The sequence below is a fragment of the Macaca fascicularis genome, chromosome X, assembly GCF_037993035.2.
Source record: "Macaca fascicularis isolate 582-1 chromosome X, T2T-MFA8v1.1".
Taxonomy (NCBI): Eukaryota; Metazoa; Chordata; class Mammalia; order Primates; family Cercopithecidae; genus Macaca; species Macaca fascicularis.
This window is the reverse complement of record NC_088395.1, coordinates 90,754,831-90,775,529: the sequence shown is the minus strand read 5'-3', so window position 1 is coordinate 90,775,529 and position 20,699 is coordinate 90,754,831. Positions and strand designations below refer to the sequence as shown.

At 37.0% G+C, this 20,699-nt stretch overlaps 1 protein-coding gene across 8 annotated transcripts in view; it reads left to right on the top strand.

Moving 5' to 3' along the window:
- Nucleotides 1-20,699, top strand: part of RPS6KA6 (ribosomal protein S6 kinase A6) — a 137,041-nt gene that overhangs the window by 60,288 nt on the left and 56,054 nt on the right. For all 8 annotated transcript variants that reach the window (XM_074029307.1, XM_005594038.5, XM_005594034.5 and 5 more), the window contains 5 exons: nt 7,683-7,825; nt 10,298-10,368; nt 10,606-10,694; nt 11,792-11,850; nt 20,378-20,480. In XM_074029307.1, coding sequence (XP_073885408.1) covers nt 7,683-7,825; nt 10,298-10,368; nt 10,606-10,694; nt 11,792-11,850; nt 20,378-20,480 — 465 coding nt within the window. The remainder of the gene's footprint in view (nt 1-7,682; nt 7,826-10,297; nt 10,369-10,605; nt 10,695-11,791; nt 11,851-20,377; nt 20,481-20,699) is intronic.

The following is a 20,699-nucleotide window of genomic DNA, read 5'->3' as shown; positions in this document are numbered from 1 at the left end:
TTTTGTCCTTCATTTTGTTGGTATGATGTATCATATTATGTGATTTGCATATGGTGAACCATCCTTGCATACCTGGGACAAATCCCACTTGGTCTTGATGAACAGTCTTTTTGCTGTATTATTGAATTCAATTTGCTAGTATCTTGTTGAGGATTTTTGCATTATTATTCATCAGAGATATTGGCCTGTAGTTTTTTGTTGTTGTTGTATCTTTGTCTGGTTTGGGTATCAGGGTAATACTTGCCTCATAGAATGACTTTGGGAGTATTCCCTCCTGCTCTATTTTTTGTAATATTATGAGCAGGATTGGTATTAATTCTTCTTTAAATGTTTGGAGGAATGTAGCACTGAAGCCATCAGGCCCTGGGCTATTCATTACTGAGAGACTTTTTATTATTGTGTTGATCTTACTACTTGTTATTGACCTCTTCAGGTTTTGGATTTCTTCGTAGGTTTTACGTGACAGGGAATTTGTCCATTTTCTTTAGATTTTCCCATTTATTGGCATGTAGTTGCTCATAGTAGCCACTAATGACCCTTTGAATTTTTGTGGTATCAGTCATAATGCTTCCTTTTTCATCTCTAATTTTAATTATTGGGGTCTTCTCCCTGTATTTCTTTGATAGTCTGGCTAATGGTTTGTCAATTTTGTTTATTTTTTCAAAAAGCAAGTTTTTATTTCATTGATGTTTTATATTATTTTCCTCATTTCAAATTCATTTATTTCTGCCCTGATATTTATTACTTCTTTTCTCCTATTAATTTTGGGTTCAATTTGCTTGCTTCTCTGGTTCTTCAAGATACATCATAAAGCTATTTGAAGTTTTTTTTTTTTTTTTTGATATAAGCACTTTCAGCTATAAATTTCCATCTTAGTACTGCTTTCACTGTATTCCATAGGATTTTTTATGTTGTATTTCTATTATCATTTGTTTCAAGAATTTTTAAAATTTCTTTTTTAATTTTTTTATTGACTCTCTGGTCATTCAGGAACATATTGTTTTATTTCTATGTATTTATATAGTTTCCAAAATTCCTCTTGTTGTTGATGTCTAGTTGTATTCAATGTGGTCACAGAAGATACTTGATGTTATTTCAGATTTTTGAATATATTAAGACTTGTTTTGTGATGTAACATATGGTCTATTCTTGAGAATGATCCATGTGCTGAGGAGAAGAGTGTGTTTTCTGCAGCCTTTGGATGAAATGTTCTGTAAGTATCTATTAGGTCCACTTCTTCTATGGTGCAGATTAAGTCTGATGTTTCATTGTTGAGTTTTCTGTCTGGGAGGTCTGTCCACTGCTGAAAGTGGGGTGTTGAAGTCACTGGCTGTTACTGTATTGAGTTCTATATCCCTCTTTATCTATAATATTATTTGCTCTCTATATATGGATGCTCCAGTTTGGGGTACATAGATATTTATAATTTTTCTGTCTTCTTGCAAGATTGACCCCTTTATCATTCATTATATAATGACCTCCATTTCCCTTCTTGCAATTTTTGCCTTCAAATCTATTTTGTATGATATGACTGCTCTTGCTCCTTTGTGGTTTCCATTGGCATGGAATATCTTTTCCCATTCCTTTATTTTCAGTCTGTATGTGTCTTTATGCGTGAAGCGTGTTTCTTGTAGGCAACAGATCATTGTTTCTTGTTTTTTCATGGGTTCATCCAGTCTATGTATTTTTATTGTTTAGTCCATTTATATTCAGTGTTGTTATTAATGAATAGGGACTTATTCCTGCCATTTTTTTAGTTGTTTTCTGGTCCGCTCTTCCTTGTTTTCTTCCTCCCTGCCCTCCTTTTACTGAAGGTGATTTTCTGTGGTGCTGTGATTTAGTTTCTATTTATTTATTTATTTATTTATTTATTTAGAGATGGAGTCTCACTCTGTCGCCCAAGCTGGAGTGCAGTGGCACGATCTCGGCTCACTGCAAGCTCCACTTCCCAGGTTCATGGCATTCTCCTTCCTCAGCCTCCCAAGTAGCTGGGACTCCAGGTGCCTGTCACCACACCTGGCTAATTTTTTGGTATTTTTAGTAGAGATGGGGCTTCACCGTGTTAGGCAGGATGGTCTCGATCTCTTGACCTTATGATCCGCCTGCCTCGACCTCCCAAAGTGCTGAGATTACAGGCATGAGCCACTGCACCTGGCCTCTTTCTCTTTATTTTTTGCATATTGTATGTTTTTCGGTTTGAGATTACCATGAGGCTTGCCAATATGATCTAATACCCCTTATTTTAAACTGATGGAAACTTAACACTGATTGTCTAAACAAACATGCAAAAAAAAACTGCTGAAAAACACTACACTTTGACTTCGTCTCCCCACTTTTCAACTTTTTATTGCTTCTCTTTATGTCTTATTGTACTATGTTTTGAAAAGTTTTTGTAGTTATTGTTTGATTGGTTCGTCATTTAGTCTTTCTACTTAAGAGGAATTTACATCCCACAATGACAATGAAATAATATTCCCTGCATTTTTCTTTGTGCTTACTATTATAGAGAGTTTTGTACCTTCAGATGATTTCTTCTTGCTCATTACATACTTTTCTTTCAGATTGAAGAACTCCCTTTAGCATTTCTTATAAGACAGGTCTGGTGTTGATGAAATCTCTGTTTTTGTTTTTCTGGGAAAGTCTTTATTTCTCCATCATGCATGAAGAATACTTTTTGCCAGTTATAATAGTGTAGACTAATTTTTTTTCAGTGCTTTAAATATGTTATGCCCCTCTATCCTAACCTATAATGTTTTCACTGAAAAGTATGCTGCCAGGTGTATTGGGGCTCCATTATGTGATTTGTTTATTTTCTCTTGCTGTTTTTAGGATAATTTATCATTGAACTTTTGGAGTTTGATTATTAAATGCCTTGAGGTGGTCTTCTTTAGTTTAAATCTGTTGGGTGTTGTATAACTTTCTTGTACTTGTATGTTTATTTCTTTCTCTAGGTTTCGGGAGTTATCTGATAGTATCCCTTTGAATACACTTCTTACCCCTCTTTCTCTCTCTACTTTCTATTCAAGTCCAGTAGCTCTTAGACTTGCCCCTCTTAGGCTATTTTCTAGATCTTGTAGGCATGCTTTATTCTTTTCCTTTTTTTTAAATTTTGTCTCCTCTGTGTATTTTCAAATAGCCTGTCTTGAAGCTCACAAATTATTTTCACTTCTTGATCAGTTCTTCTATTAAGAGACTGTCATGCATTCTTCAGTATATCAAGTTGCATTTTTCAGCTCTAGAATTTCCACTTGATTCTTTTAAATTATTTTAATCTCTTTATTAAAGTTATCTGATAGAATTGTAAATTCCTTCTCTTTGTTATCTTTAGTTTTGTTGAGTTTCCTCAACAGAGCTATTTTGAATTATCTGTCTGAAAGCCTGCATATCTATCTCTGTTTCTCCAGAATTGATTCCTGGTTCCTTATTTAGTTCATTTGGTGAGGTCATGTTTTTCTGGATGGTCTTGCTGCTTGTAGATGCTTGGGAGTGTATGGGCATTGATGAGTTAGATTTTTAATTTGGTCTTCGCACTCCAGGCTTATTTGTACCTGTCCTTCTTGGGAAGACTTTACAGGTATTCGCTGGGAGTTGAACCCCAAGCCCAATAATGCTACAGTTTTATAGGCTCCTAGAGGTAACCCATTGGTGGCCTTGGATAAATTCTGGAAGAATTCTCTGTATTACCAGTTGGAGAACCTCATTCTTTTCCCTTATTTTCTCCCAAACAAATGGAGTCTATCTCTGTGCTGAGCCACCTGGAATGGGGATGTGGTTATGCAATCACTCCTATGGCTGCCACCACTCAGACTGTATTAAATCAAACTGCAAGCCAGCACAACACTGGGTCTCGCCCTTGGCTCACTATAACTATTACCTGGGTAAAACCTATTTTCACTCAAGACCATAGTGCTCTACAATCAGCAGATGTTAAGGCCAAACAGGTTTGTGTCTTTCCTTTCAGGGCAGTGAGTTCCCCCTGGCCCCAGGTAGGACCAGACATGCTGTCTGGGAGCCAAGGATTAGAGTCACATACCTTAGAAATTTACCTGAAGTTCTATTCTACTGCAACTAAGGTGGCACTCAGACCATAACCCAGAATCTTTGTTGCACTTCCCTCCCCTTTCCACAGGCAGAGGAACCTCTCCCTGTAGCCATCAGCACCAGCAGCCCATAGCAGGGGTTCTCCCAGGCCACTGGCAACGTTCACTTAAAGCCCAGTGGTTCTTCAGTCAACATCTGGTGAATGCTGCCAGGCTGGGAATTCACTCTTCGGAGCACTGGGCTCCCGTATGCCCCAGGGCAGATCTAGAAATGATATTCAAGAGCCTAGACTTAGACTCAGAGATCTCAAGAGCCTGCTTATTGGCCTACCCCACTGTGGCCAAGCTGGTGCCTAAGGTGCATTACCTTTCTGTCTGCTTTTCTCAAACAGAAGGATTTTTTTTTTTTCTGTAGCTACCACAGCTCTCAATTTTTGGGTCACACCTGAAGCCAGCATGTCTCAGAGCCCAAGGTCCATGGTGTACTACCTGGGTATATTGCTGCTGGTGGTTGTTCGTGGTGCAAGAGCTCTTTAATCAGCAGGCAATTAATCCTGCCAGGACTGGGTTCTTCTTTTCAAGACAGTGGGTTTCCTTTTGGCCCAAGGTGTGTCTAGAAATATCATCCATGAGCTAGGGCCTGGAATGGGAACCTCACAACTCTGCACAGTGTCCTGTCCTACTATGGCTGAGCTGATATCCAAGATGCAAGACAAAGTCCTCTTTACTTTTTGCTCTTTCCTCCTTAAGCGGAAGGAAGGAGTCACTTTTGTTGCTGTGCTGTCTGGGTTTGGGGGAATGGTGGCACAAGTACTCCCTTAGCCACCCTGACTGGTATTTACCTAGGTCACATGCCACCCTAGTCCACTGGCTCTAATTCCAGTTCAACACTAGTAGTTGCCTAGGAATTGCAGAGTTTACATCTTAAACTGCCTTTTAAGTTTACCTAGGACCCCAGAGCACTTTGGCCCAAGATGGTGAGGTTTGCTGAGGAGTTCAAATTTAGACCACTGGGATGGGCAATTCCCTTCTGTCTAGTTCTTGTCCAAAAACTTCCTCCGGCCGGGTGCAGTGGCTCATGCCTATAAACCCAGCACTTTGGGAGGCTGAGGTGAATGGATCATCTGAGGTCAGGAGTTCGAGACCAGCCTGACCAACATGGTGAAACCCTGCCTCTACTAAAAGCACGAAATAAATTAGCCACCCATGGTGGCAGATGCCTGTAATCCTAGCTAGTCAGGAGGCTGAGGCAGGAGAATCACTTGAATCCGAGAGGCAGAGGTTGCAGTGAGCAAGACTTTGTCTCAAAAAAAAAAAAAAAAAAAAAAAACTTAAAAAATAAAAAATAACAAAACCTTCCTCCATATGTGGGTGCTGGCTGAGGCGAGCATGACTTTGCTCTCTGCTGTAACAGGGCAGCACTGAATTCAATGTAAAGCCCCCCAGTTGCTGAGTTTTCCCTCCCCTATCTGCAAAGACTCTCCTCATTGCATGACTGCTGCTGGGGCATGGGGAGGGGGTGTCATCAGTGATTCATGACTGTCTCTTCTACCCTCTCCAATGCCTCTTTCAGCAATATGAAGTTACAACTAAGTACTGTGATCACTCACCTAATTTTTGATTCTTGTGATCGTGCTTTTCTGTGTGCAGAGAATTGTTGAACTTTGGTGTTCCTGCAGAAGCTACAAATGGTATAGGCTTCTATTTCGCCATCTTGCTCCATCCTCTCCTCCTGTAGCTTCCTTTTCATTTTCTTAATACCATTTTCTGAAGAACAGTTTTGTTTATTTCGATGATATCTAGTTTATCATTTTTCTTTTATGGATTATACTTTTCATGTATAACCCAAGATCACAAAGATTTTCTATTCTTTTTGTAAATTTTATATTAGGTTTTACATGGTTTACGATCCATTTTGAGTTAATTATTTATGGTAAGAGGATGAACTTTTCTATATCTCTATCCTACTTGTTCTGGTACCATTTGTTGAAAAGACTGCTTTTTCTCCATAGAATTGTTTTTGCACCTTTGTGATAAATTAAGTGACATTGTAGAGCCAGTTATAATGTGATGTATGTGATCTAAATCACTGCAGTATGCATAAATCCATAGTATATAAACCACAGAACTTATGGGGAAAATGGGGCAAGGGGCATAACTTTAAAATGTTTAATCAGTGATACTCAAAAGAGAAGAAAGTAAAAAGGGTAGCATTGTTTTATATGTTCTAAATGATTAAGAAATACATAAAGACTGCAATAAATACAGTTCCTTACCTTGAAAAAGACCTGAAGTTTGCTTGTGGAAGTGGGTGTCAGAAAAGTTACAGTTTGTAAATTATAGTGATGTAGTGGAAGTTAGATTATCTGGAACTGGAAGGAAAATTTTAACACTAGAGGTGGACAGGAGTGGCTCATAACAAATACAGTGAAGTAGCTGGTAGATGTTTGAGGTGTGTGCATATGTGTATTTTATGTATTTCTACTTTCTTAAGCTCAGCTGGTTCAGTTTTCTGTGCTCATATGATGTTTCCTGCAGACAAAATCACCCATAAGCCAGTGTGAAATTCATGTTATACTTAGATTGTTTGCTAAGATATCAGTTGCATTAGAACAAATTTGCATTTTCAAAAGAAGCATTATAGCAAAATTAACTGTATATGTTAGTCTATTATTGTACACTCTTCTGTTCCGTTGATATATATGTCCAACCTTTTTCTGGTACCCCACTGTCTTGATTACTGTAGCTTTATAGTAAGTGTTGAAGTCAGGTGTAGTAGAAGTCCTTTAACTTTCTTCTGACTTTTCAAAATTGTTTGGACTATTTTATTTTCTTGACTTTTTTATACAACTTGTAGAATCAGCTTATTGATTTCTACAAAAGAAATTTTGCTGGGATTTTATTAAAGTTTCATTGAATTGGTATATCAGTTTGGGGAGAATTCATACCTTAACAACATTAAATCTTCCAATTCATGAACATGGTATATCTTCCTATTTATTTAGGTCTACTTTGATTTGTTTCATCAGTGTTTCCAGTTTTCAGCATATGATTCTTGCATATATATTTTATAGCTGTAGTTGTATATTTATACCTGTAGATTTCATGTTTGATATTTTTGGTGGTATTATAAATGGTATTTTTAAAATTTCATCTTCCAGTTGTTCATTAGTAATACCAGGAAATAAGATTGATTTTTATATATTGATATCTTTAGCTCTTTGAAGGCTTTGAACAAAAATGGAAGCTCACCAAAGCCAAAGCAAAATTTGTTTTTTTAGTATTTTAAAAAGTATAAGTTACTATTTCTGTTTTGTCTTAGTCTATTTTAAAACTTAGATCAATATGGCAGCTTTGATTTAATTGTTGTTCCCTCACATTTTTTGCATTGTATTCTAGTGCAGACCTGAAAGCATGTATTTTGAGGATGAGATTTAATGGAGGGATCTTTAAATGACCTTAAAGAGTATTGTTATGAAATACAAGCTACTTTCTCTTATTGATCTCACAGGAACTTTCTTAAGAATAATTGTAGGCCATCCATAAATAATTGTAATGTTTAATACATTATTTTGTTTCTTTTGATGTTTTCTGTTTTCTGAAGTTTTTCAGACACATTTTTTGGTAATACTGTTATTATAGATTTTGGACTCAGCAAGGAGTCAGTAGATCAAGAAAAGAAGGCTTACTCATTTTGTGGTACAGTAGAGTATATGGCTCCTGAAGTAGTAAATAGGAGAGGCCATTCCCAGAGTGCTGATTGGTGGTCATATGGTGTTCTTATGGTAAGTAGCAGTATTTGTTTTAATTATACCAACCTGTGATTGATATATAAATTATTTTATTTTATTTCAAAATATAAAAATAATTTTATTTCAAATTTTGGGACTTAGCAGGTCAGAAAGGGGTTCTGATAATTTATAATTAACACCAAAAACCTTGTGATTGGCTAGCTGTTATACAATAAAAATTAAGGTTTTGGTGTTCTGATTTATTTTAAAGTTGCTAGTAAAAAGGTAAATGGCAGCATTGTTATTATAAACTATTCATATTTGATACTTATGAAAAGGTCTGTCAGATTCTATATTTCAGAATGATGAGTGTATCAGTTACATGGTATTTTAATTGAATGTTACAGAACTTAGCACCTTACCATATAGTGTCCTATTGTCAGATTGTTCCGTGCATTCCCTGGAAAGGTTATAAACCTGTTGAACAGAGGAATCATGTCTTATACTACTTTTCATCTCCCATAGTACCAAGCATAGTGAGCATTTCAGTAGATGCTTAATACAGAAGATGCTTAATGACCATTGGTATGAGATTAAGCATAGAATTTGCAGTAGTCAGTAGGATGATAGATAAATAGCTGTTGAATTAGATATAATTTGCTTTTGAGGGCTGATCCATTTTGTCCATTTATCACTGAGTAGCATACCAAATGACACATCAGCATGTTAAGTGCCTATTATAAGCCTGACATATTAGGAGGCCTGTGGGGTAAGGACTGATTCTAAGTACAATATTTGGTCTTTTTCAATTGGAGTAGCTAAATAAACTCTCAAGAAGTACCTTAGGAGTTCAGGGAAGATTTAATGTAAGCTGATGTAGGCAAACTGGAAGAGTTGGAACTTAAATTAAGCCCTGAAGGATGGATAAAATTTAAATAGTTGTGTGTCAAGAAGGAGAGTATTGTGATCATATTAGCAAAGACTTGGAGAACCAGTTTGACTAGAGAAGTGGAGAAAGAGGGCAAAGGTGGAGGAAGTGAAGCTATAAACCTATAAGCATTTACACATGATTCTTTGGGTAGGAAGAAACTTTTAGATTCTTAAACAGTATGGAAATTAGAGAAGATTGTATTTTAGGAAGATTAGCCTTGACAGAATTATGTAAGTGGATTGTATTGGAAGAAACTAGAAATAGGAAGACAAAAGAGATCTTAAAAGACAATTGTAAGATTATAGAGATTTCAAAGTAATCTGTTACTAACCTTGGTAGCAAATTAGATGACACAGGTGAAAAAGAGATGAATTGTCAAAGATAAAAATGCCTATAAAATTTGTGAGTTTTAGGGGGATGAAAGAATGGTAAGTTAATAGAAGAGATAGCTGAGGAGGACAGCTGATTTTGGAAGTGGGAAAAAATAATTTCTAACATGTAGCATAGGTTACTGTCGGTTAATGACTCACCACTGGGTGGTGATAAACTAGAAGGGGTAGTGGAGAGAGAATCAGAATCATTTGGAGACCTTAATATGTATATATTAACTACCCAACCTATAGTTTCTTTGAGGGAAGATGTGAGTCCTGTATATGATCCTTCATTCTCTCCCTGAAGTTGTCACCTCTACTCCTCCAGTCTTTGGTGGTCTACCATTACTTAAGATTTGGGAAGGAAAGCTGGAGTTTGAGAAAGATTAAGGCTTGAACAGCAGATTTTGGGAGACATTAAGATACAGGGAAGACTTGAACGTATAAGCTCACTTAGATTGTGAGTTCAGATAAATGAGTAGAAGACTAAAGGACAAATCTATTATTGAATCTAAGTTTGAGATTTAAATACTGGAGATACAAAAACTTCTCTTTAATGTACTATAATGATTTTTAGAGGTAGTCTGTGTATACCATTATTTAATGTTCTAGTTAGTCACATTGCAGTCAGTTCTCTATGAGAAAATGTTTTCCTTCTTCTGTGTACAACTAAGGTGTATGTTTCTTTTTTAAAGCTATTGGCATGCGTGTCGGGGGGTGGGGTAGTGGTGCTGGTGTGTTCTGCTGCTTCTACCTCTTTTTTGGGTCCTGTTTTGGGGGACGTGGAGGGAATGAGAATGTTTAAATCTTTGTTGGGCATGTATGAATTCGAAATGCTTTTCTGCTTATTTTTCCTTTTCCTTTATTATTAAACATTTGCTTCAAAAGAATATCTTTGTTTTAACAGAAAATGCATTGTGTGTATTTTCAAATTGCTTTGGCTTTGAGAACATAGCCAAATTAGAACTGAGGAAGAATTGGTTGGTTTCATCTGCTACAAGTCACCATCAGTTGAGCTATATATATAGAGAGAGAGAGAGAGTGGGATACCAGAAGTATATTTCTTTAAGTAACCGAATTTTCTGGTCCCATTTTGATCTACTATCATGTAGATCTTACAGTTTGATGATTATATAGTAGAAGTCTCAATTTTTTTCTAAAGAATCTTACTATATATTCTAAGGTGTTCTAATTGTGTGGTGATGTTTTGTTTGTTTGTTTTAGTTTGAAATGCTTACTGGTACTCTGCCATTTCAAGGTAAAGACAGAAATGAGACCATGAATATGATATTAAAGTAAGTGTAAACAGTATGTTTTTCTTTTGGGAAAAAAATCTCTTGCTTTCAGTTTTGAGAAAATTATTGCGGTTTTAAAATAACACGAGAACATTTTTCTCACTGTCTTGTTCCCTTCTACCATATACAGGACTTTATTTACCCTTGTAAAAGCACTTTTAAAAATTCTTTTTGAGATTTTTCAAATCAAATGTGTGGCTAAATTGAAGTGAAACTTTCTAAAATCCTCTGTTTCAGAGCAAAACTTGGAATGCCTCAATTTCTTAGTGCTGAAGCACAAAGTCTTCTAAGGATGTTATTCAAAAGGAATCCAGCAAATAGATTGGGTATTGCTTATTTTCTTAGCTTTTATAGAAGTAACTGCATGTTTTGGGAGGATAATTAAATCTTTATGTTTTCTTGTTTGATTTGAGCACATTACTTCTATACATAGAATTCTTCATTTTGTGTATGCATTTCAGATGAAGTAAACTGTTATGTCCATGATTTAAAACTGAAGTAGTCTAGTTAATGAAAGCTTCTGTTCAACCTATTATTAGGTATATATTATGGGTTACTTCTTTTGAAATAATACACAGATTCTCCCTTATACAGGTAGTCTTTTATATATTTGAAGATAGATATTTTGCCCCTCCCAATATTCTTCGAAGTAAGCATTATGTTTCTGTAACTACTTTTTTTGACCCCTTTCTGGTAGCCTTTCCCTGTATCCAGATGCGATCCTATTATTTATGCCCTCGTGTGAAAATTTCGGTGTCCGTTTATTCCTTTGTACCTTTTTTTTTTTTTTTTTTTTGAGACGGAGTCTTGCTCTGTCGCCCAGGCTGGAGTGCAGTGGCCAGATCTCAGCTCACTGCAAGCTCCGCCTCCCGGGTTCACGCCATTCTCCTGCCTCAGCCTCCCGAGTAGCTGGGCCTACAGGCACCCGCCACCTCGCCCGGCTAATTTTTTATATTTTTTAGTAGAGACGGGGTTTCACCGTGTTAGCCAGGATGGTCTCGATCTCCTGACCTCGTGATCCACCTATCTCGGCCTCCCAAAGTGCTGGGATTACAGGCTTGAGCCACCGCGCCCGGCCTCCTTTGTACCTTTTAATTTGGCATATAAATATAAGGTCATAAGATAAATTGGAAGTGAAAAAATATGTATTTAAGTTTAAGTATTATGTTTAATACTATTTTGATTTGAGAGACAGTTTAATATTTCATGATACTCTTTGTAGTTCAGTATGAACATTAGTTATTTTTTATCGCAATAAAATGAAAGGACCAGCTAATAAAATGCCAGATAAGAAATCAAATAATTTTCTTTTCAAGGAATGTATGAAATATGTGTGTTCCTGTTTACGGATAGCAGTCTGGAAGCCAGTGAGCAAGATTTTAAAAAAATCATAAAATTAAAATATCATTTCTTTTTTTTATAGGATCAGAAGGAGTTGAAGAAATCAAAAGACATCTGTTTTTTGCAAATATTGACTGGGATGTAAGTTAAGTAGAAAGCTTGTTATTGAATAATTTCGTATGACCAACACAGGAGAGTAAAGGTTTATTGCTTTTAATTTAAATAACAAATCAGTGGAATGTTTACATATGTATTTATTTTTCTTTTTCTTAAAAAAAATTTAGATCTGGGGGTGCATTTGTGGGTTTTTTACATGGATATTGCATAATGGTAGGTTTGGATTTCTAATGTATCCATCAACAAAACAGTGACCATTAGGTAATTTTTCAACCCTCAACCCCCTTTTAACTTCTCCCTTTTGGAGTCCTTGGTGTCTGTTATTTCCATCTGTATGTCCATGTGTTTCCATTGTATAGCTCCCACTTATAAGTGAGAACATGGGATATTTGATTTTCTGAGTTATTTCACATAGGATAATGATCTCCACCTCCATCCATGTTGCTGCAAAGATAATGATTTTGTTCTTTCTTACAGATGTGTAGTATTCCATGGTGTCTATATACCATATTCTCTTTATCGAATTAACCATTGATGGACACTTAGGTTGATTCCATGACTTTGCTATTGTGAACAGTGCTGTGATACATACAAGTGCAGGTGTCCTTTTTATATAATGATTGATTTTCCTTTGGGTACATTCCTGTTAGTGGGATTGCTGGGTCAAATTTTTTTGCTTATTATACCTTTGAGAAATTTTCATATGGTTTTTCATAGAGGTTGTACTAATTTACATTCCCATCAACAGTGTATAAATGTACCCATTTTTTTCCCACATCCATGCCAACATCTGTTATTTTCTAACTTTTTAATAATAGCCCTCCTGACTGATATAAAATCATATTTCATTGTGGTTTTAATTTGCATTTTTCTGATGATTAGTAATATTGAACATTTTTCCATGTTTGTTGGCTGCTTTATGTCTTCTTTTGTAAAATGTGTGTTCATATCCTTTGCCTACCTTTTAATAGGTCTGTTTGTTTGTTTACCTGTTGAGTTGTTTGAGTTCCTTGTAGATTCTGGATATTAGTCTTTTGTCAGAGACATAGTTTGCAAATATTTTATCCCATTCTGTAGGTCATCTTTTTACTCTACTGATTATTTCTTTGGCTGTGCAGGAAATTAATTAAGTCCAATTTGTCTACTTTTGTTTTTGTTGCATTTGCTTTTGGGATCTTAGTCATAAATTCTTTGTATAGATCAATGTCCAGAAGAGTTTTGCCTAGGTTTTCTTCTAGTACCTTTGTAGTTTCACGTCTTATGTTTAAGTCTTCAAACCATTTTGAGTTAATTATTGTGAATAGTGAGAGATAGGGGTCCAGTTTTATTCTTCTTCATGTGGCTAGGCAATTTTCCCAACACCATTTATTGAATAGAGTGTTCTCTCCTCATTGTTTATTGTTGTTGATTTTGTAGAAAATCAGATGGCTATAGGTATGCAGCTTTATTGCTGGGATCTCTGTTTTGTTCCATTGATCTATGTGCCTATTTTTGTACAAGTACTGTGCTGTTTAAGTTACTATGGCCTTGTAGTATAATTTGAAATTAGGAAATGTGATGCCTCTGGATTTGTTAATTTTACTTAAGGTTGCTTTGGCTATTCAGGCTATTTTTTTGATTCCGTGTAAACATTAGGATTGTTATTTCTAATTCTCTGAAGGATGACTGATGTTCATAGTTTGATAGGAATTGTACTGAATGTGGATATTGCTTTGGTCAGTATGTTTTTTTGTTTGTTTGTTTTTGGGTTTTTTTTTTTTTTTTTTTTTTTTTTTTTTTTTTTTTTTTGACAGCATCTCTCTCTATTGCCCAGGCTGGAATGCAGTGGCACAATCACTGCTCACTGCAGCTTTGACCTCCTAGGCTTAAGCAATCCTCCCACTTCAGCCTCCTGAGTAGCTGGGGATACAGGTGTATGCCACCATGCCTGGCTAATGTAAATTTTTTTGGTAAAGATGAGGTCTCGCTATGTTAACTAGGATGGTCTGGAATTTCTGGGTTCAAGTGAGTCTCCTGCCTCAGCCTCCCAAAGTACTGGGATTATAGGCGTGAACCACTGTGCCCGGACTGGTATGGTCATTTTAATGATATTGATTCTTCCAATTCATGAGCATGAGATATTTCTCCATTCGTCCATTTGATCTAGTTTCTTTCATCTGTGTTTTATAGTTCTCCTTGTAGAACTCTTTCACATTCTTGGTTAAATGTATTTGTAGGTATTTTACTTTTTGCGGCTGTTGTTAATGAGATCGTTAATGATAAACTTCATTTGGTTTTCAGTTAGAACATCATTGTTGTATAGAAAAGCTACTGATTTTTGTATGTTGATTTTATTTTTTGAAACATTACTGAATTTGTTTATCAAGTCTAGGAGTCTGTTGGAGGAGTCTTGGTTTTTCTCAGTATCTTATATCATCAATGAACAGAGGTACTTTGACTTCCTCTTTTCCAATTTGGATGTCTTTCGTTTCTTTCTCTTGCTTGATTGTTCTGGCTAGGACTTTCCAGTACTATGTGACTAGGAGTGGTAAAAGTAGACATCCTTGACCTGTTTCAGTTCCTGAAGGGAATGCTTTCAACTTTCCCACATTTGGTATGATGTTGGAGTATGTTCTTTCTATGCCTATTATATGGAGGGTTTTTATCATCAAGTGATGTTGAATTGTCTCTAATGCTTTTTCTGCATCTATTGAGATGATCACATGATTTGTGTTTATAATTTTATGTGGTGATTTGCATTTATTGATTAGTAAATGTCGATCCATCTTTTCATCCCTAGAATAAAATCCACTTGATCATGATTAACTATTTTTTTGCACGTGCTGTTGGATTTGGTTTGCTAGTATTTCGTTGAGGATTTTTGCATCTATGTTCATCTGGAATATTGGCTGGCAGTTTTCTTTTTTGGTTGTGTCCTTACTTGATTTTGCTTTCAGGATGATACTGGTTTTGTATAATTAATTAGGAAGGATTCCCAACTCCTCAATTTTTGGGAACAGTTTTAGTAAGATTGGCACCAGCTCTTCTTTGCATGTCTGGAAAAACTTGTTTGTAGACTTATGTGATCCTGGCTTTTTTTGATGGAACATTTTTTATTGCTGGCTCAGTTTCACTATTCCTTTGGTCTGTTTGTATTTTCTGTTTCATCCTGGTTCAGTCTTGGGAGACTGTATGTTTCCAGGAATTTGTCCAACATCTAGCTTTTCTAGTTTGTATGTATATACATGTTCATAGTTATCACTGATCATCTTATATATATTTCTGTGGTATCCATTGCAATGTGTGCCCTTTTCAGTTTCTGATTGTACTTGTTACAGTCTTCTGTTTTTTCTTCTTAGTTAAGCCATCTAGTGATCTATCAACTTTATTATTTCAAAGAACCAGCTTCTCATTTTGTTGATCCTTTGTGTCTTTTTTTGATCGCAATCTCATTTAGTTCAGCTAAATGAGACTTAGTTATTTTTTGTTTTCTGCTAGCTTTGGGTCTGGTTTTTCTTGTTATTCTAGTTTCATGTAGTGTAACAATAGGTCATTGATTTGAGATCTTTCTGTGTTTTTGATTTAGGCATTTAACACTAAAAACTTTCCTCTTGGCACTGCATTGGCTGTATCTCCGACGTTTCGCTATGTTGTGTCTCTATTTTCATTCATTGCAGTTTTTTTTATTCCTGCCTTGATTTTGTTGTTCACCCAAAAGTCATTCATGAGCAACTTGTTTCATTTCCATGTACTTGTGTAGCTTTGAGAGTTCCCCTTGGTATTCATTTCTAATTTTATTCTACTGTGGTCCAGTGGGATACTTGATGTGATTTTGATTTTCTTGAATTTATTGAAATTTGCTTTATGGTTAAGCATATGTTCAATTTTGGAGAGTGTTACATGTGCAGATGAGAAAAATGTATATGCTGTAGTTGTTGATTAGAATATTCTGTAAAAGTCCATTTGGTCTAGTGTCCAGTTTAAGTCCAGAGTTTCTTTGTTGGCATTTGCCTTGATGACCTGTCTAGTATTGTCATTTGGTATTGAAGTCCCACACTATTATTGTATTGCCATCAATCTCTTTTCTTAGGTCTAGTAGTATTTGTTTTTGAATCTGAGCACTCTGGTGTTGGATGCATATATATTTAGGATAATTAAATCTTTTGGTTTAATTGAGCCCTTATCATTTCATTGTATAATGCCCTTCTTTGCCTTTTGTTACTGTTGCTGGTTTAAAGTCTGTTTTATCTGATATAAGAATGGCTACTTCAGCTCTGCTGTGTTTTTTATTTGCATGCTATATGTTTTTCCTCCCATTTACTTTAAGTCTGTAGATGTGCTTACTATTCTATGGGTCTCTTTTTGGTAGCAAATGGTTGGTTTTTGTCTGTTACCCAACTTGCTGGTCTACATATTGTGGATGGGACATTTATGCCATTTATGTTGAAGGTTATATTGATATATGAGGTTTTAATCCTGTCATAATGTTGCTAGCTAGTTGCCTTGGATTCTCAATTGTATGATTGTTTTATAGGATCTTTGAGCTTTCTACTTATGTGTGCCTTTATGATGGTGAGTGACATACTTTTGTTTTCATTTTTAGAACTTCTTTGAGCATTTCTTATGGGGTCTATTTAATGGTGATAAGTTCCTCTAGTGTTTTCTGTTCATGACTTTATGTCTTCATTTTATGAAGCTGATTTTGGCTGGATATAAAATTCTTGGATGCCATTTTTTAAAGGAAGCTAAAATTAGGTCCCCATTCTCTTCTGGCTTGTTAAAATTTCTGCTGAGAGGTTCACTGTCAGTTTGATGAGGTTTCCTTTATTCGTGATTTGATGCTTTTCTCTAGCTTCTTTTATGATTTATTCTTTCACATTGAACTTGGATAGTCTGGCGACTATATCCCTAGGTCACGTTTGTATTCTATAGTGTCTCCTAGGTGTTCTCTGAATTGCTTATATCTAGATATCTGCATCTCTAACAAGATTGGGGATATTTTCCTGAATTAGTTCCTCAATTATGCTTTCCAAACTTCTTTTCTTTTTTTCTTTCTGTCTATAAGTTGTAAGTTTGGTCACTTTACATTATCCCATATTTCTCAAAGACTTTGTTCATTTTTTTAAAAATTATTTGTTATTTAATTTTATCTGATTTAATTCAAAAGACCAGGCCTCATGCTCAAAATTATTTCTTATGCGTGGTCTAGCATGTTGTTAAAGTTTTCAACTCTGTTTTGAAATTCCTTTCATCTTTTTTTTCACTTCCAGAATTTTAAAATATATATATATTTATCTTTTATCTCCTGAATTGTTTTCTGATTTTTTTGTTTGTTTGTATGTTTTTGACTTTCTTTTGGATTTCATTGAGCTTCCTTACAATCCATATTTTGAATGTTTTATCTGCCATTTCGGAGTTTTCATTTGATTAAGATTCATTGGTAGGTAGCTACTATGACCCTTTGGGGATGTCATTACATTCTTTTTCTTCATAGTCCTGAAGTTCTTATGTTAGTTCCTTCTTATCTGTAGAAGCTGTCACATATTGCTTTTGAATTTGTTTCATTTAGATGTGGTTCACCCCCTGCTGCCATCCCTCTTGGGGGATGTGACTGTAGAGTAGGTTGGGAAGTAGCCAAAAGTCTCTTGGCTTTGTTTCTGTAGGCCCGTGCACTTCTTATCAGGTTTTTACGTTGGGTTTTACAGTTCAATCTATAGGGCAGTAGGTGGCATTTACCAGTAGAAGCCAGCTGTGGCAAAAGCAGATCAGTATGCAGTTGATATTTGTTTATTGTGTGGTGATCTCTGTTGTTTCAGATGATGGGCTGGACAGTGGAATGCCAGGTTCCTTGACCTTCTTGTCCCATGAGGGGTGAGGGGAAAGAGAGCTAGGCAGAGCTTGACTGCCTGGCTTGCACACAAATACCCCAATGATGAACTGGGGAACCAGCCCTGACAGGCATGGTTGGAAGAGTACCTGGTAAACAGTGCCAAGGTCTCAGCAGAGAGTAGGGGGACTAGCTTCACATCCTAGACGGGTAGCAATATGTTCTATTTACCTGTCACACCCCTAACTCAGAGTTCATGGCTCTCAGTTCAGATGCACAACTGCCGTGTATCTCTAGACCACAGTATAGCTGATAGCCACAGAAGACACTTGTCTTGCAGTTGTCTATGGGAGTGGTTTCTGGGTGGAACCTCTTGAATCAGTCCAATACACACAGCTTTGTGACTCACCTGTTTGCCAGTGGGTAATGCTACTGCTTTCTGTAGATATCACAGAGGGGCTCCACTTTCTAGCACACACAGTTGGGTATTAGCTGTGGGAGTATCGTCTGGTTGGGTCCATCTGAGCTCAGACTCCAGGTTGGGGCATGGTCATGTACTAGCAGTGGTGGATAGGACTAGGCAAACTTCCAATTCCTTATCCCCCGGATTGCCCAACGGACAGCATGTATGAGTCCTGTAAGAAGTGGACCAGGACCAGGACAGTGGACTTGTTAAGTCTCTAGAATCCTGCTGCTGGCTATGATAGGGAGTGATGGGCTGGTTCTCGGAGTCACAGGCAGAACTCTCAAGCAGAGGCAGGGAAAGTACTCTGGAAGTGGGAGTCCTAGAGTACATCATGTGCCTGTGGGGGCTGGGATCTCAGAAGGGCCTACAAAACGCTTAGGCAGTTGCAGAATGCTCAGGCAGTTGGCGCATCAATGCATATTGCAGACCTGTGGTGACTGGGCTCTCAGAAGCACCCACAGAATGCTCAGAATATAGCAAAACACTCAGGTGATTGGGTCCCTATGGCTGATCACAGGCCTGTGGGAGCTGGTCTCTTAAAAGGGCCCACGGGATTCTCAGATTACGGCAGAATGCTCTGGTGGTGGGATTCCCATGGCTGATCACATGCTTTGGGGTCTGGGCTCTCAGAACAGCCTGTAGAATGCTTATGTGGTCGAAGTCCCAAGGCCCGTCACAGGCCTATGGGGGCTAGGCTCTCAGAAGGCCTCCAGGTAACAAGTGAAATAGTCAGTTGGGAGCAGGGCTGCTGGCCTTTCACTGGGGAAGGCAGACCCCTTCAGCTGAAGCAATGAAGGTTGGCAGCTATGGGGTGCTTGGCCCACCTGCACTTCCCTCCTGATGGAGCGGCAGTGGATTTCACTTTGGGGGGCACACAGAGGTGCCCAGTTTCCCCACTGTCTCCTTGGCCCAGGAGTGACAAATGTGATGGTGGTGTCGGGCACAACTATTGAGGGAGCTTAAGAGTGGGTCACCAGCCTCTGGGAGCTGAGCTGTAAGAAGAACACCAGGCTATGGCCAGTATATACACGTAGGGGCAGGGCAGCTGTGCTGTAGACCCAACACTGAAGAAGGGAAGCCTCATTTAGAAGGGAACAGCTGAGGTCAGCAGTCTTTGCAGCGTGCATTCTGCTCACTCTTCTGTACTGCAGCTGCAGTATCTGTCTTTGAGGTGTGCACAAGTGCCGACCTACCTGCTCCCTGCCTAGTGGGGTGGCAGCAGACGGTGCCAAGCTGCTCAGGGATCAAAAGTTCATGGGATTCCACATGGGCTTGAGCAGTACCTTTGCACAGATTCCAGGCAGCTCCATGTATTAAACTGGAGGCCTAGGGGATTCAAGGGGCTTACCTATAGTTAGTATTGAAAGTCTGTGACAGAATCGTGAATTGTGGAATCCTGGAGGTCTCTCACTCAATCTTCCCTTCCCTGCATCAAAGATCTCCTGGCTCCACACCAGTCTCAGTTAACCTGATGGCATGGCTTTGTTCTCTTCTTTTTGTGATTCCCAATTCCATCGCTTCTCTGATGAATTCCAGTGTGGCCTCTTAGAAAATATACTTGAAGTGTCAATATTTACTTGCTATTTGGATTACTCATCATGAGAGAGGCACCCACTAGCTGTTTCTAGTAAGCTATATTGAACCAGAAGTCGTGTTTACATATTTAAATAAATGAAAATTACTCAAAAGTAATTCCCTATTTATTTTTCCCCACTGTGGAACTGTAAGCTTTTTAAAAAATAGATTTCAAAAAAAGTGGCTTTTTATGTATTATTAGAAACTTTCTATGCCTTTCAAAAGCGTAGATTTTAGCAAGGTAGATTGTTAAACAAGACTAAACTTTTCAATTATCTGATACAAGCCTAAACAGTACATTTAATGTATGTTTTTATGTGAAAATATTTTAGATGAAATATGTACTTCTTAAAAATAATCTATTGATTTTGAAAGCCTTGAGCATTTTAGTTGTTATTGTGCTGTATTTGCATGGCTATATTATCAATGAGCATTCAAAAACTTCTGATATCCAAAATTGACCTTTCCTTGTGAATTCAGCTTGTGGCATCATTGCTGTGTTTCTTGGCCTCATTACATTTTGAACATTAGCTCTCAAAATTTTAGAATTTGGTTAACAGGTATCTGAAACCTGTTGAAATTTATTTTATGAAATCGTTAGTCGTCTATTATGTACTGTGAATATTATGTTCTGCTTTCTTTTACAAAGTATAATAATTTTTAAAGTCTTAATATGTTTTGTGTTATCTGGTTGCCCCTTCTAGAAGTTATATAAAAGAGAAGTTCAACCTCCTTTCAAACCTGCTTCTGGAAAACCAGATGATACTTTTTGTTTTGATCCTGAATTTACTGCAAAAACACCTAAAGGTAATGCATGTTTATCTGTAAAATCAGAGATTTTAAGTAGATAGTTTAAAAATAAACTGTCTTCTGAAGTAAAAACTAAAAGAATGGTAAATTTGCAGAGAGTTGGTTTGTCCATGGGAAATATGGATCCTATACAAAACATTGCTTGGGCAGCTGTCAAGTAGATGTTTTAAATGGGAAATATTTATTAGGAAGGCAGGAACTTGGTCAAAGGGTGGC